Below are 15,572 nucleotides of genomic sequence, written 5' to 3'. Positions count from 1 at the left end.
AGTTTAGTTCTTGTCATTTAGAGAGTAAGACATTGTTATTGTGCTGATCAGTTTGTGAAACAGCAAGATTTTCCAGGTCTCTTATCTCTTCTTCTAGCCTCTGCACAGCTCTCTTAATGTTAGCTGTCGAATAAGATGTATATTCCTGGCAAAACACCCTAATCTGAGCTTTTCCTACCTCCCACCACTGGGAAAGGGAAGTAAAATCATCTTTCCTGGATCTCCAGTAGTGCCAAAATAATTTAAATTTTTCACAAAAAGTATGATCATGTAATAATTTAACGTTAAAATGCCAAAAGGATTTTGGTTTTCCAGTGGGAGATAAGATCAGCTCCATTACAATTAAATGATGGTCTGTAAAAACAACAGGGAGGATCTGACAATTAACAACTCGAGTAGTAAAAGAACCGGACACATAAAACCTGTCTAATCTAGCTGCACTAACTCTACCATCTGTTATTTTGACCCATGTGTACTGTCTGACTGAAGGATGTTTCATCCTCCACACATCAACCAAATCTGTTTTCTTTAAAACATGAGATAAGACAGCAGATGACTGAAAGTGTGGCTCCTCTCCAGTCCTATCTAAAGTAAAATCAGTGCAGCAATTCCAGTCTCCACCCAATACAATACACTACCCTTGATCAATGTCACTTAACTTTTCTTTAAATATTATAAAAAGCCCTTCCCGCTCAGAGCCTTGGTTAGGTGCATAAACATTGATCAACGTAAAAACAAAACCACCTATCTTAACTTTCATCATGAGGACTCTGCCCTTCACTATCTCTGTGCTGGTTAAGATGTTAGCTTTTAAGGACTCATGTCCTTTAGAAATTAAATTGCACTGGCAAAGTCTTTCGTTTAAAGAACTATGGTTGGTCTTAATTTTCTAACTCTGAATGTGCGAGGCTTAAACTTCCCGGTAAAAAGATTTAAGTGCCTGCATTATTTAAAGCAGAAAAATGTAGATATCGCTCTCATGCAAGAAACGCATCTGAAGTCTGTTGATACCAGTAGATTTCAAAATAAATTGTATAAAGTGTTAGCTTTTTCCTCTGCCCCAAACAAGACAAAGGGGGTATTGATATTAGTTAGAAGAAAATTAAATATCTGCTTAAAATTATCTGGTTCTGATGGTGAAGGAAGATTTTGCTGTGTGATTGTGACTATTAATAATTCTAAGATATGCCTGGCTTCAATTTACGCCCCTAATGTCTTGAATTCTGATTTTTTTGACTCTATTAAATCTACCCTGCTGTCATTTCCTGATGCTATCCTGATTCTGGTAGGGGACTTTAATTTGTTAGCTGATCCTGATATTGATTCCTCTAGTCCTATACTGGATTCACGAAGGGCCTCATCTACGTATTTAACATCTTTTTTAAAAGACTTAAATGTACTGGATATATGGCGTCTATTAAACCCTGATGTTAAGGATTACACCTTTTTTATTTCCCCTATATTATTAAAGTGCACCTCCTGTATATCTATACATCCCATGCTACTCTCCGATCACTCTCCAATTATACTTTCTTCAGATCATATGATAGGGTTGGCTAAATTTAAGCGATGGCGTTTTAATGCAAATCTTTTGCTGAATAAGAATTTTTTTATCATATATTTCTCAGAGTGAGTGACTTTATATCTTTCAACGTTGACCCTGAGGTTAATCCTCATGTTATGTGGGAAGTCACTAAGTGTCATATAAGAGAAGTGTGCACTTCTTTTTCTTCACACCTTAATAAAACTCGCCAAGAGAAAACTGAAAAAATTGTCTCTGAAATAGCTCTTCTTGAATCTCAGCAAAAGTCCAATTATAATGATGACAGGCAGACATTGCTGTCCTCTGCTAGGCTAGCATATAGGTCACTTACTACTGCACAGGCTGAATTTATTTATTTGAAAACCTGACAAAAAAATTAGGAATTTGCAGAACGACTTAGTAGGCTCTTGGCTCTTAAATTGAAACAGTCAGAACATTTGGCCTCCGTGGAGTGTGTGAAGGATAAGGATGGTGTTTTGTGTACTAATCCATCGGACATTAATCATGCCTTTACATCCTTTTACTCCAATTTATATTCATCTGAAGCATCTCGTGAAAGGCAGGATATGGTGGAGTTTCTTGACTCTTTAAGTTTACCATCCCTCTCATCTTTGCAGTCTTCCCAGTTAGATGCTCCTATCTCTTTAAAAGAGCTCAAGGATGCTCTTGATGCAATGCCAAAAAATAAATCGCCAGGCCTGGATGGAATCCCTCCTGAATTGATTTCTGAACTATGGCATATACTTGGTCCCATCCTTCTTGATTCTATAAATTACTCTCTTATGATTGGCTCTCTCCACAGGGATCAAAACATTGCTCTTATCTCTCTGCTTTTAAAAAAGGATAAAGATCCAATGGAGTGCGCTAGTTACCGTCCTTTATCCATTATTAATTGTGATGTTAAATTATTTGCCAAATTACTTTCAAGGAAATTAGATTCCTGCATTTTATCTCTGTGATTCATCCAGACCAGACTGGTTTTGTCAAGAGCCGTTTGGCCTCTGATAATATTCGCCGTTTATTACACATAATAGAGGCAGCCCCTGAAGATCATCCTTGGGCAGTCTTGTCCTTAGGCACGGAAAAGGCATTTGACCAAGTAAAGTGGAGTTTTTTATGGGCTGTTTTACAACGTTTTGGTTTTGGCTGTTCCTTTATAAAAATGGTTGGTACCCTCTATTCCTCTCCCTCTGCGCGTATTCAGACTGGTCACCCTGGCTCCTCTCACTTTGTTCTATCAAGAGGAACCAGGCAAGGCTGCCCTCTTTCACCGAGTCTCTTTGCTTTATGTCTGGAACCATTAGCTCAGGCAGTCTGTGAAAGCCTTGATATATCAACCATTATAATTAAAGGAACATCACATCACATGTCTTTGTATGCTTGTAGGAACACATGTCCATCGCCTCTGCATTACATTGAGGCCCTGTTTTTCTTGTTAACTCTTTTCATCTGGATGAAGACTATTCACAGGAAGAAGGCGCCCTAAAGTCTGCCACCTTATCTCCTGGCAGAGAGGACAGTGTTTTTCCTCAACCACAAAGCCTTCAGATGAGGACACTCTTAATTAATTTACAACCTAAACTCCTATGATTGAACTTTCTCTCCCCTCCAAACAGATAAATTCTTCCCTCACAGGTCAGTCTGAGTGAGCATGGAGTCACCTTCTCTCTGTTCATCAGGAGTGACAAACTAACTGGTCATCAGAAGGTGTCAGCTTATTTTCGCTTATTGTCTCTGGATGGGGGAGTTGAAATTCACTAAGACTTTTGATATAACATTAATGTTAAACTTTGTATGGTAACTGTTAGCTTACCTGTCTTTATGCTTCCTTTCGAGGTGACGGTAAAAGTTTGACGTCGTCCCAGCTGTTTCGGTGAGCAGATCATTGCAGAATTTGCACACTGACGAGTGTTTTAAATTTACAAATAAACTCCTTGTGGTGTGCAAAACCAAATTTAATTATAGCCGAGTTGGCAGACATCTTTCCTTACGAGTTTTCCACTTTCCTCCTGTCGTCTCCATATTCTGTGTGCAGGGGGCCGTGTCAGTCACTCTCACACTGACACCGGGCAGGTAGCAGATGCAGCTGGGGGAAATCTTTACACTACCAATGATTTGAAGTTATTAGCTGTTTTTGAGAGTGTCCTTTTTCACTCTCTCATCAGTAAGGCATGGACAAAAAACCTATCAGCGATGGTCTTGACCGGTCTTGTTCAAAAAACCCAATGTCCGCCCAGTCCGAGACCGAGACACGACTGAGTAAAAATGCCCTTGATTCCAAGACAAGACCAAGAACCTCAAAAAATGGTCTCGATACTGGTCTCGAGACTAAGACCGATCTCGAGTACTACAACACTACTTCATACACCTGGGACTAAACTCTGTGTATATTCAGGTGTAGAAGTCTGTGTTCACACAAAACAGGAAACATGCATAAACATGTCCCCAAACAAACATGCCCCCAATTACCTGGTATGCATATAAAGGGCCAGAATTTAGTTTAGTATTGAGGAGAAATGTTAGAAGCAAAGAAGCAATTGAAGAACAGGAAGCGTAATTTCATGGACCGCGAACTTGAAGTAATGATTGATCAAACTGACAGACAAAAAAAAGCATTATTTGGAGGCTTCAGTTCTGGCTTTAGCAATGAAATGTGGCGCATCTGCACACAGCGTGCTACAGTAAGAGGAGAGTGGATCCCTGCACTCTCTCCATTTGATGAGCGGTCATCATCACTGCCCAGAATATTAGTACAGTCCTTGAAAACTCGCTCTAGCCTAAATTGCACATTGACAATGTCCTTTCGCAAAGCCAAAGCAACTATTGTGTCATGTGGCTAGGCCTGTCACGATAACAAATTTTGCTGGACGATAAATTGTCCCAAAATTTATTGCGATAAACGATAATATTGTCGTTTAGGTACCATTTTTCAAATATAATGATATTCTATAAAAATGCAAATTCACCCTTTTTTAAAGATCAATGAACATTTATTTTTAAATTAAAATGTAATTGTTATATAAAAAGACATTGCAAATATCCAAAATAAATAAACAAACAACCAATAACAATGAATGAAATGGACTCTCAAAAAAATTAACTTAAATAAAAACCTTACCACACTGAAACTATAAATAAAGTATAAAAGTCTGTAAACACAAAAATGCACTTAAATACAAAACACACCACTGAAACTATAAAGTATAAAAATCTGTAAACAAAATTGCACTTAAGTAAAAAACACACAACTGAAACAATAAATAAAGTATAAAAATCTGTAAACAAAATTGCACTTAAGTAAAAAACACACAACTGAAACTATAAGGTTTAAAAGTCTGTGAAAAAAATTGCACTTAAATAAAAACCACACACAAGTGAAACAATAAATAAAGTATAAAAGTCTGTAAACAAAATTGCACCCAAGTAAAAAACACACAACTGAAACAATAAAGTATAAATGTATATAAACAAAATTGCACTTGGATATATATTAAACTGTAAGGTGAACAGTGTATACATTCTTTAACAAGCCAAACTGCCTATCCAGTTAGGACCTTTGCAAACAAAAAGTGCAAACTAACAACAAAAAACAGGTGCCTTAACAGGCCATATGCAAATCTGTAGCTTTAGTTAGGCAGATTGCGAGCAAGGAAAACTAGCATGTTAATCTTCTGTGGCTTCAGGCAGGATCGTTCGGGGGTAGCAATGTTGCCAGCTGTGCTGAACATCCTCTCTGAGCTGGTACTTGTGGCACAAATACACATGTATTTTTTTTGCCAACTTGGCCATCAAGGGGTACCTTTTTTTATTGTCACGCCACCAGACCAAGGGATCGCAAGATGCATCAAGTGCACCTTCCTGGAGGAACTTTGTAAGCTCCGCATCAGCCTTTAGTCTTTTTGGAATTGCATCCTGGGCCTGACCAGCAAGATGAGCTCTTCTGTTTTGAAGAAGATCACTAAGCCTCATCTTCTTGGTGGGCAGGGCAGTGGGAGGTTCATTCTTGTCTCCTCCAGTAGCTTTGCTGCAACTCTCACCACTGGCACCTTCTCCACTTGCTTCTGGCTCCTCTAGGTCCAGTAGCTCTTGTACAAACTGCTGTTTGACCTCCTCCAATGTTTCTGCATCCTCCATGCTGCCACGATATCTTGGATCCAAAATGGTGGCCTTTCTCAGGAGGACTTGGATTGCAGGTGAATTGTATTTTTCAGTCAGTACCCTGCAAATGGTTTGTCTGATACTGGCGGTCAGCGTAGTGTCGTCAGGGTTTGGAGAGAGAAGGTCGCCTTTAATCAGTTCCAACACAGGCTTGACTGAGGACACTGTGACGTACTTTTCCCCTGAAAGGACATCTGTGAATTCAGCCAGTGGTTTCATTGCTGCATTAATGGACTCCAACACAGAAACATCCTGCCAGGTTGGGTTGAGGTGGCTATGTTTTCTGTCTTGAACCAGGACATGTCTTATCGCTGGGAGTTGCTCCAACACCCTCTCTACCATCTTCTGCTTTGTGCCCCATCGTGTGGCAACATCCTGTGGGAAAGATAACATTGTTCTTGTTCACTAATTGGTCTACACTAACATTATTAAACAAATACTACTTTTTACATTTCCATTATTTATCATTATTAATTTTAATGTTTGTTATTTTATATGCTAGTGCATAAAATGCTACAGTCTCAATTAGATTCTGATTATGGTATTTCCCCAATTTAAAGCCGGTCTCTTTAAGTAACAATTGTTAATAGATAAACATCAGCCTCTTTTTTTAAGGCATTTGTAACCCCAGATTACATACACAAAAGCACATCCCCCCCCCCACACACACGCACACACACAGAGTCACATACAGACATTAAGAAGAAATAATATTTTTGCTAAATTAAGCTATCAATGAATTAAACACACCACTCACCAGTATTAGACTGTGTTGGGGCAGATTGGCATCACTCTGGGCCTTCCTCAGGTCTCTCCTCCTAATCCAGCTCAGGTTGAATGTGTTGACCAAATTTTTACAGAGTCCTATGGCACGTGCTGTCCGATCTTTGTCGCGGTCCAGACCATGGGACACAGCAAGATGGAGGTTGTGGCCAAAGCAATTGAGCCAATTCCAGCCAAGGTTCCTCACTGCAGCAACAATATTAGGACCATTGTCTGTCGTGATGCAGACTAGTTTGTGCTCATCTAGTCCCCAGTCTTCTAAAGCAAACTTCAAGTTTTCTCCAAGGGTGTCAGCAGTATGGTTTTCTGGAACATATCTGGTCTCTAAACATTTGGAGTGCAGGGTCCAGTCAGCACTTATGTAGTGTATGGTCAAGCTCATATAGGGGGTCATGTTTGAACTTGACCACATATCTGTAGTGGCAGAGTAAAATGCAATTTCTTTGATCTCTATGTCTTCTTTGACGCGGTTGTAAAGTTGTGGAATTGCAGTTTGTGACACATACGTTTTCCCAGGCAACTCGTACTGGCGGTCAAATGCTTGCAACATTTGCCGAAATGCCGGCTTTTCGACGGTATTAAAGGGCTGCATTTCTTGTGCAATGTAGCGAACTACACTGTCCGTTAGTGCGCACCATTTAGCACTGTTGCGCTTATATTTTGTTTGCTTAGCAAACGCACCACTAATGGTGGCCTGTCGCCAAGACGGAGACTGCCCCTCTGTAGTTTTGGTAGCAGTTTTTTTTCCAAGCTGGGAATACTGCATGGGATGGTTGTGCTTCAAATGCAGGTTCAAATTAGTTGTGTTACCACTTTTGGTTAACACCGTTTTGTGGCAGATGCGACATACTGGCTCATTCAAGTTTAATGGCTCACCGCGGTCATTTGGCTTGAATCCAAAGTGCTCCCACACATCCGCCGTTGATTTTGGCTTTGCAACCAACTCCATGTTGTCATCCAAATCTCTCTCTCTATTTCTACTCCTCACCTGTCTCGCATGCTGCACTGTATGCCAGGAGACCCGCCCCTCCCCCTCACACACACACAGACAAAGAGTGAGTGATTGACAAGACGGTTCACTCCACGGAGGAGTAAGGAACCGCGAGTAATCAGTCAAGATCAATGCACTGGAGTTAACTCTCTTGACATCCAGTGTCTTTGATAAATGAAAATTATCGACCCCAGAAAACTTATCGACCTCCTTTTTTGTTATCGTTAGATTAATTGATTTATTGATTATCGCGACAGGCCTACATGTGGCACAACAATTACGCATGGTTAGAACTCTTACATTGTGCCAATTACACCTGAATGTATTCTTACTCCCCAATAATACAGGAAAATAATCTTAATTTACATATTTAAAGATCATGTATTTATTTTTTTATTTATATAAAGATCATTATCATTATAATTAACAAAATGCATACTGACAAACATTTACAGAAGACAGTAAAAACAAGGATGACAACTTGTACACATCACTGTGTAATCATAGTGAAGGTTTTTTAAACCATAGAAACCTAACACAATTTAGTGAAAAAAACCCATCTCTAAATAAAATGTCATCTTAATTCACACTTTTCCTATCATTTTTGCCAACTCACAACATCACAATAATTAGCCTGACAAGACTGCGTGCATGGTACGCATGGTGTTACATTTGTGTACCAGTACACACAGTCTCTACCTCTGTGGATTTTTTTTACATTCGGAAATCTGCGTGGAAAGCGGCAGTGTAAAAGATACATACAAGTACGCACAGTCTCTCCGCCCATAGATTTTTATACATTTGGAAACCTGCGTGGAAAGTGGTTTAAGTACATTTTTTGTGTGCACGCATGGTTTATACATTTGGCCCCAGGATAGATTATTTCCTGTGGACACAATTGTTGCCTTATGCTGTGGATGCACAAAATCACAATATTATAATCTCAGATCACAGCCCTCTCACTTGCACCTTAAATTTTCAGAACATGGTAAAGCCACAAAGGAGTTGGAGGCTTAATCCTGTGTTACTAACTGAAAAGGAATTCTGTGATTATCTAAATACTCAGATATCTGTTTTCTTTGAAGCTAATGACAACCCATAGATGACCCCTTCTACACTCTAGGAGGCATTCAAAGCTTTTCTAAGAGGATGTGTTATTTCATTCGAAGCGTCTAGAAGGAAGAAAAGGGAATGTCAGGACCTCATCTACTGAACTACATAAAAAAATATCATTCTAAAATATGAGTATAATAAGATACTCTCAGAAAAAGTTAGCAAAGCATTTTTGTACACAAAACAGAAATATTTTGAATTTAGTGACAAACCACATAAACTTTGGCTTGACAACAACAAAAACAGGAAAATTAATCAAATACGATCTTCATATCCATGGGCAGGATCCCATGTTAACCCTAGCAACCTAAGCAGTTGCCATAATCTCAAAAGGCTTTCTCTGTCTCAGTAACAAACATAACAACAATAATAGGAATATGCACATAATGCAATGTGACCTGTGATCAGTAAGATAATAATAAAAAAAGATAATAAGATAACAAGATTTCAATAAGTTATTTAAGAGTAGGGGGAAAAGATCTGCACAAACTATTAAAAACTATTAGATAAAAGATTCATACAAACTGCTTTTTGCATTTTTGTATTATTACATTAATAATGGAAACAAAAAGCTGTTTGGGGCTCCTGTGTTATAATAAAGGTTGATTTATGCACATAGGCTATGCCTATGCAGAGCAGACGCAGTAACCTATGTAAGTGTCCTGCGCTGTAATGAGCATTTATACATGTGCGCTGGTGTGTCTGCATTGCTGGTGGTGGTGAGCCGATTGCCAGCTTGACTTTCGCCTTTAAATAAACCGACTCACAGCTGTTTCTTTGGGCAAGAGAGAGCGGACAGGCAGAGTGTCTGCAGCGAGGGCTGTAGTTCCATACAAACCCGGCTTGAATGACTTGGTTTTGCCACCAAGCTGCTTGTTGAGGGGCAGCCTGCCTTTCAGACATTCAGTCAGTCTGCTCTCTCTAGCCCACAGACTCTGGCAGCGGAGGCTGCGGAGGAGGACGATACGGAGAGACTGCAAAAGCCAAAGAGTTAAATGTATTTGTTGAGGAAAATACAGGTTACAATCCCCATTATTAGCACCAGAGGAGAAGCTACAAAAGGTGATGCTTTCAAGCAGATCAATCATATTCCTTGCAGCCCACATCACTGCAGCGTGAAGTTACATTTCTGGGGGGTGCATGTCAGGCTACACTGTGAATACGCCGTTGATTCAACAATCAACCACATCCCATTGTTTGTTGGTGAAAGAATGTAAAGCGTTAGAAACTCTGGCTGGAGTGGGGCTGTAGTCATCTGCCTCCATCATGTTTACAAAGTTGCTGGTCAAGAGCCATCATAGAGTGCGATTAATCTGCCCTACTTTTTTTTACGCATTATTTTTTCTGGAATTAATTAATATAAATTAATGTGTTGTATTGACAGCTCTAACATTTATATTAGAGCTAGATCTTATAATGTTTGAATTTCAGTGGGGTAAGCTCACAAGCTTAAGCTTGTGGGATGAGCCGGCAGATCTTACCACAGGGTCTCACTTGAAGAACACATAAGATTGTTGTTTTAAGTACTTTCATCATCCACTTGTGTCCAGCTGTAAGAATGTTTGTTGTCTCCGTCTTTGTCACAGAGGACCAGATCCCTCATGGTTTCCCCACCATAGACATGGGGCCCCAGTTGAAGGTTGTGGAGAGAACGCGTACTGCTACAATGCTATGTGCAGCCAGTGGCAATCCTGACCCACAGATCTACTGGTTCAAAGACTTCCTACCTGTTGACATCAGCAGCAGCAATGGGCGCATAAAACAGCTGCGTTCAGGTAAAGCACCCATCTCAACAATTTCACACACAGGTATCTGTTCTGCATACTGTGGTACATGTCACTTGGAGCTTGACAATTGTGCAACTAGCTGCACTTTCAGGTGTAAGTGGGCCACACATCATGACAATATTGTATATTCATAAAATGACAATAATATGGGAAGTCTGCCAATTCTGTCTGGTACCCAGTCTAACGGACTGGGTATCAAAACCTCAGTACCTTTTTTAATACCAACCCAAATATGCCCATAGTTTACCAGGAAGTATCAAAAAATGATTTTCTTGATAAAAACATTTGTTAAAACTGCAACTAAATATAATGTATATTATTCATTAAACTTATTTTTCTCTTTCCTATTTTTAAAATTAAACCAAACATACCAAACATATCGAGTTTACAATGTACAAGAGAAGCAGCAAACTCTCACATTTGAGAAGCTGGAACCAATAAAATGTAAAATGCATGTCCCCTTGATAAATTACACAATCAACTGATTATCAACATTGTTGGCAATTTTTTATTGATCAATTAAACAAATGATTGTTTACATTTCTCATAGTAAGGTTTAAAAAAGTGTTTTTACTACCAAAAAAGTGTGTGCAAAAAAGCTCGTAGCTGAATGATTCTGTTTTTATGCCTATAAAATGTATTCACCCACGTGGATGTTTTCCCCTTTTATTGCTTTTATAAATGGAATCATGGTCAATATACAAAAAATATATTAAAAAAAACAAATTTATAAAAAGAAAACAACTCTTTAATGTCTGAAGGTCCAATCACTGGTTAATCAGTATTCCTGACTACAATTACAAAATGAAAATAAAATAACACTCCAAGCAACTCCGTGAAAAAGTTATTGAAAAGTATAAGTCAGGGGATGGATACAAAACATTTCCAAGTCACTGATCATCCCCCGCAGTTCAGTTAAATCCATCATTAAGAAAAGGAAGGAATATGGCACATGTGTAAATCTGCCTAGAGCAGGTTGTCCTCATAAACTGAGTGACTGTGCAAGAAGGAGACTAGTGAGGGAGGCAACCAAGACACCTATCACTACTCTGAAGGAGTTAAAAGCTTTAGCAGCTGAGATTGGAGAGACTCTGCATACAACAACTGTTGCCCGGGTCATTCATCAGTCAAAGGTTTATGGGACAGTGGCAGAGAGAAAGCCATTGAAGAAGAAAGCTCATTAAATATCGACTAGAGTTCACCCAAAGGCATGTGGGAGCCTCCAAGGTCAACTGGAAGAAGGTTCTTTGGTCTGATGAGACCAAAATGGAGTTTTTTGGCCATCAGACTAGATGCTATGTTTGGCAGTCACCAAACAACACACCATCCCCACCATGGTGGTGGCAGCATCATACTGCGGGGATGCTTCTCTGCAGCAGGCCCTAGAAGGCTTATTAAGGTAGAGGGTAAAATGAATGCAGCAAAATATAGGGAAATCCTGGAGGACAACCTGATTCAGTATGCAAGAGACTTGGAAGAAGATTTATTTTCCAGCAAGACAATGCTCCAAAGCATACAGCGAAAGCTGAACAGAAATGGTTTAAAAACAACAAGGTGGATGTTCTGGAGTGGCCGAGTCAAAGCCCAGACCTCAAACCAATAGAGAATTTGTGGCTAGACTTGAAAAGGGCTGTTCCTGGGCTATCTATGCACTTAAATAGCGTCACTCATATTAGAAATGACAATTATTACAATAATTCTGAAAGTCTAAGATCTTAAGGTTGATTTTGCTTTTTATTTACAGAAAATAAAACACTCAAAAGACTTATGATGGAAATAAATGTTTCTTACCTTGATCATAGATTTCTCTAATTACAGGCACCTGTGTGGGAATATAATATATATATCCCAACAGTGCTTTACAAACCATAGACAGTCATGAATGTGAAAGCAGAGGCAGCCATGTGAGCAGCTCTGTGAGCAGGTGGCCAGGAGCCAGAGGAGCAGAAAGGGCATCTTTCTCTATGAAACAGCAGCATACAACAAAACTGCATGTTTTCTGGCTGAATAACCAAGCTCAGCAAGTCAGTTGCCCTTTCTCTTACATTCTGTGAGAAAATAGAAATGTTTGTTTCTTGTCAACAATTGTAAGCACCTACAGAACATTGAGACAGCTTGACAGGGTCAAACTTTCTTGCCAGCCCTTGTATCAAGAGTAAGAAGCAGATTTACGATCACTGAGGGCCTGGGGCCCATCCTGTAGCTGTTCATCTCATCTCAACACAGGCAGAGAGGAAAGACTGAGAGACGGCCTCCAGGATATAATTGACTTTGAAGTCCACTCTTAGGATTTTCCCAAGTCACGGTTTGGGCTTAGGTAAGGACAATCAGCCATGTATTATTAACCAAGCAGCATGGTAATTTGTTTCAATTTAGTTCATAGGGCCCCATCTTCGCATAACGTCCCACAGCAGCCAAGCAGAGATGGCTGTTCACCTGTGCCACACAAGGCATGTGGAAGTGTGTCTGTTCTCCACAACTATTCAATTTATTTGGTTCAATTGAAATCATTATATATTGGAGTGATTAGGTTAGTCTTATTAAATAATACTGATCCATTAAGAAACACTAATAGCATACTTTTTCAATTGAGACCTTTGCTTTCTTTTGGTAAAGAAAAAAGTGCCCTCTTTCTTCTGTAAGGCTTCCTCCTCCAGAGCTCAAATTCAGTAATTACAAAAAAGCTTTTCAGTCGAAGAATAATCTGACCCAGTGCAGCTGATTCTGTGACTGCTTCTGATCCAGGCAAAGAATAGTAAGTGCTACAGAACACCCTCCCCCTGGTAAACAATGCCGGATTGAAACATCAAGTTCCTGATTCAGCAGCTTGGACATAGCCCTAACTGTGTCTTCACACTTGTCACAACACCCATCACTGAAAGCTATTCATTATCAAGATTTGCAATTTTTTGCAATTGAAGAAAGCACAAAACTCCAGTCACCAATGTGTGGACAACGGTTGATTAAAGATTGCTCCATCTGAATTATTTTGAAGTTAGCTACTAAAGGGGTACCCCAGTTATTAAAAAGAAAGGTCAAACTTGAAGTGGCAAAGGCACAGATATTCTGACTTTTATTTACTATTATGGGTCAGGCTCGTAAATATTAGTCCTGAACTGTTCAATACAAGATGTTGGAACTATGTGGCTATGAAGTCACATTACTCTAACACTGTAATTAGTGCACTGTAAAACGCTAAAAAGTGCTTAACCGGATACAATTAGAAAATTGCTAGTTGAGTAGGAGTAGGAGTAGGATCACCAGCTGTTGAACTAGAGCTTTAACTGAACTGCTGGCTCTAATAGCTGATTGTGTTCTGCTGTGCCAAAAATGTAGCCAACTGAAACCCAATGATCGATCATACAACTCCTATAACGCAAACAATGAAGATATTCCTTTAGGGGACTCAGCCAGTGCTCTGAGTGCATATTGTTTTCCAATAATTTGTGTATTTAACCTCATCTGTGTGCATGGAATGTCAGATTTTGACAACAAGTGTGAGGACCCAAATGCAAACCACTCAGGAGGCAGGCAGAATAAGGATCAAAAGGTGAGCTTTATTTAACAAAAGCTGAATAATCCAAACACCAAGAATCCAAAAACCAAGAAGTGCAAAGACCAAAAATGCAGAGACCAAAAACAAAAGCTAAACAAAGTACAACCAAAAGCAAAGTACAAACCAGTAAAACACGACGAACAGAAAAACAGAAACATACCATGGGGGGACACACGAAGACACAAGGCAACAGGCTCAGGTAAATCACACAGGATGGACTGAAAAGGACATCAGGGAGCACAAAGACTATATACACACAAGAGCTGATAAACAAACAAGACACAGTTGAAAACATGAAAAAGGGGTGGGTAATCAGAGAACCACCAACGAAACATGACACGGAAGATGATATTCTGCCTTGTAAGACCATCTGGGTGGCTTTATGAGAGGTTTCTGTTGGAAAACCTTTTGGAAAGGCAGGTCTTTAGAATATATAGTATTAAAATACTCAATACTGCAGTAACTGACATGTTGCATTGGCCAAGTGGACAAGGTATACCATTTTTCCACCAGCACTTTAGGCCGCGCCGAGTCAAACTGAGTGGTGCCGATTTGCTTTCCATCACCAGTTTTACCAAGCCAAGTCGAGTCGCGCCCGCATTAAACCTGAAGATGTTTTTAAAAATCTGTGTGTTCAGCTCTCAGCACTTTAGTAGCTTCTAGCTGAATCTCTTTAGTTTCTCTCGTTCTGTTTGTACTTTCTAACATCTGCTGTGGTTTACTGTTTCGTTGTGTTTGCTTTCAGCTTTTTCAGAAGTCATGTTAAGTTACTGCTGGTGTAATGCTACTTCATAATAAAAGCTTTTAAAATACTAAATAACAGGGGGTTGTTATTGTGAAGAAGTCATAGGAAATCACTGTTCACAGTGATTCTTCAATAGTACAGTGGGGATAGGGACAAGTGCATCACTGGTTTAAGACACACCATCAAGCAGGTAGCCCAGTTGTGTTGCAAATCCCTGCTGCACCGGGCCGAGTCAAAATGAGTAGAACCAGGCTGGCAGATGTAATGGAAAAACGACAGTAGATTACTTTTAGAGTTGGCCACAGTTCACGCCCCGCGTGGAAGGACAGTTTAGTTTTATGGCCTTTTACCATTAGATTTCGTGAATTTATTGTTTTCAGATATGTGAAAAATATTGCCAATTTTCGGTCACAGTTTGCTTTGGTTTAGGCAAACCAACTACTTGGCTTAGTCTAGAAACCGAAGGCTAGAAAATTACTATGACTATGATCACTACAACATCATTAAGGTTATTTTCACAGAGTTGACAAAGCTCCTCTAGTGCTACAAAAGACATGAAAGGGTTTTCACACACTTAGTAGTACTCCATGGTGAGAGTGATGTATAGAATTAATGGAGGTCCCCTTTAACAGCCAGTCAGACTTCCTTGTGATGGAATTTTGGTTTGTTTTTATTAGTACTGTGTTCAAAGGGCAAAGTGGACAAAGTCGGATGCAACCATTGCATCTAAAACCAGTTTGATGCGGCAACTCACTGCAAGTTGCTGTTATCTTCTCTACCAAAATATGAAGACTCCCAATCCATTACTACATCCTTTTTGGATTGACACCATGGAATAAAAACCCGTCAATCCAGATTTTGTGAAAATATGATGAAATCCTATTATTTTTCACAAT

The 15,572-nt window shown here is 39.5% G+C and overlaps 2 protein-coding genes across 2 annotated transcripts in view; one reads left to right on the top strand and one right to left on the bottom strand.

The window, feature by feature from the left end:
* The window catches only part of LOC140993507 (receptor-type tyrosine-protein phosphatase F-like), a 114,030-nt gene extending 99,446 nt beyond the window's left edge, over positions 1-14,584 (top strand). Inside the window, exons 5-7 of the mRNA XM_073462964.1 lie at positions 10,175-10,363; positions 13,858-13,925; positions 14,570-14,584. Of these exons, the coding sequence (XP_073319065.1) occupies positions 10,175-10,363; positions 13,858-13,925; positions 14,570-14,584 (272 nt within the window). The remainder of the gene's footprint in view (positions 1-10,174; positions 10,364-13,857; positions 13,926-14,569) is intronic.
* LOC140994007 (E3 SUMO-protein ligase ZBED1-like) lies at positions 5,062-6,895 on the bottom strand. The gene is made up of 2 exons (XM_073463573.1): positions 6,459-6,895; positions 5,062-6,076 (listed from the first exon to the last, which is right to left on the bottom strand). Exons 1-2 carry the CDS (start codon positions 6,876-6,878, stop codon positions 5,207-5,209), a joined length of 1,290 nt encoding a protein of 429 aa, XP_073319674.1. The 5' UTR covers positions 6,879-6,895; the 3' UTR covers positions 5,062-5,206.
* Positions 14,585-15,572: the final 988 nt, after the last annotated feature.

The sequence above is a fragment of the Pagrus major genome, chromosome 3, assembly GCF_040436345.1.
Source record: "Pagrus major chromosome 3, Pma_NU_1.0".
Taxonomy (NCBI): Eukaryota; Metazoa; Chordata; class Actinopteri; order Spariformes; family Sparidae; genus Pagrus; species Pagrus major.
This window is presented reverse-complemented; position numbering and strand designations above follow the sequence as displayed.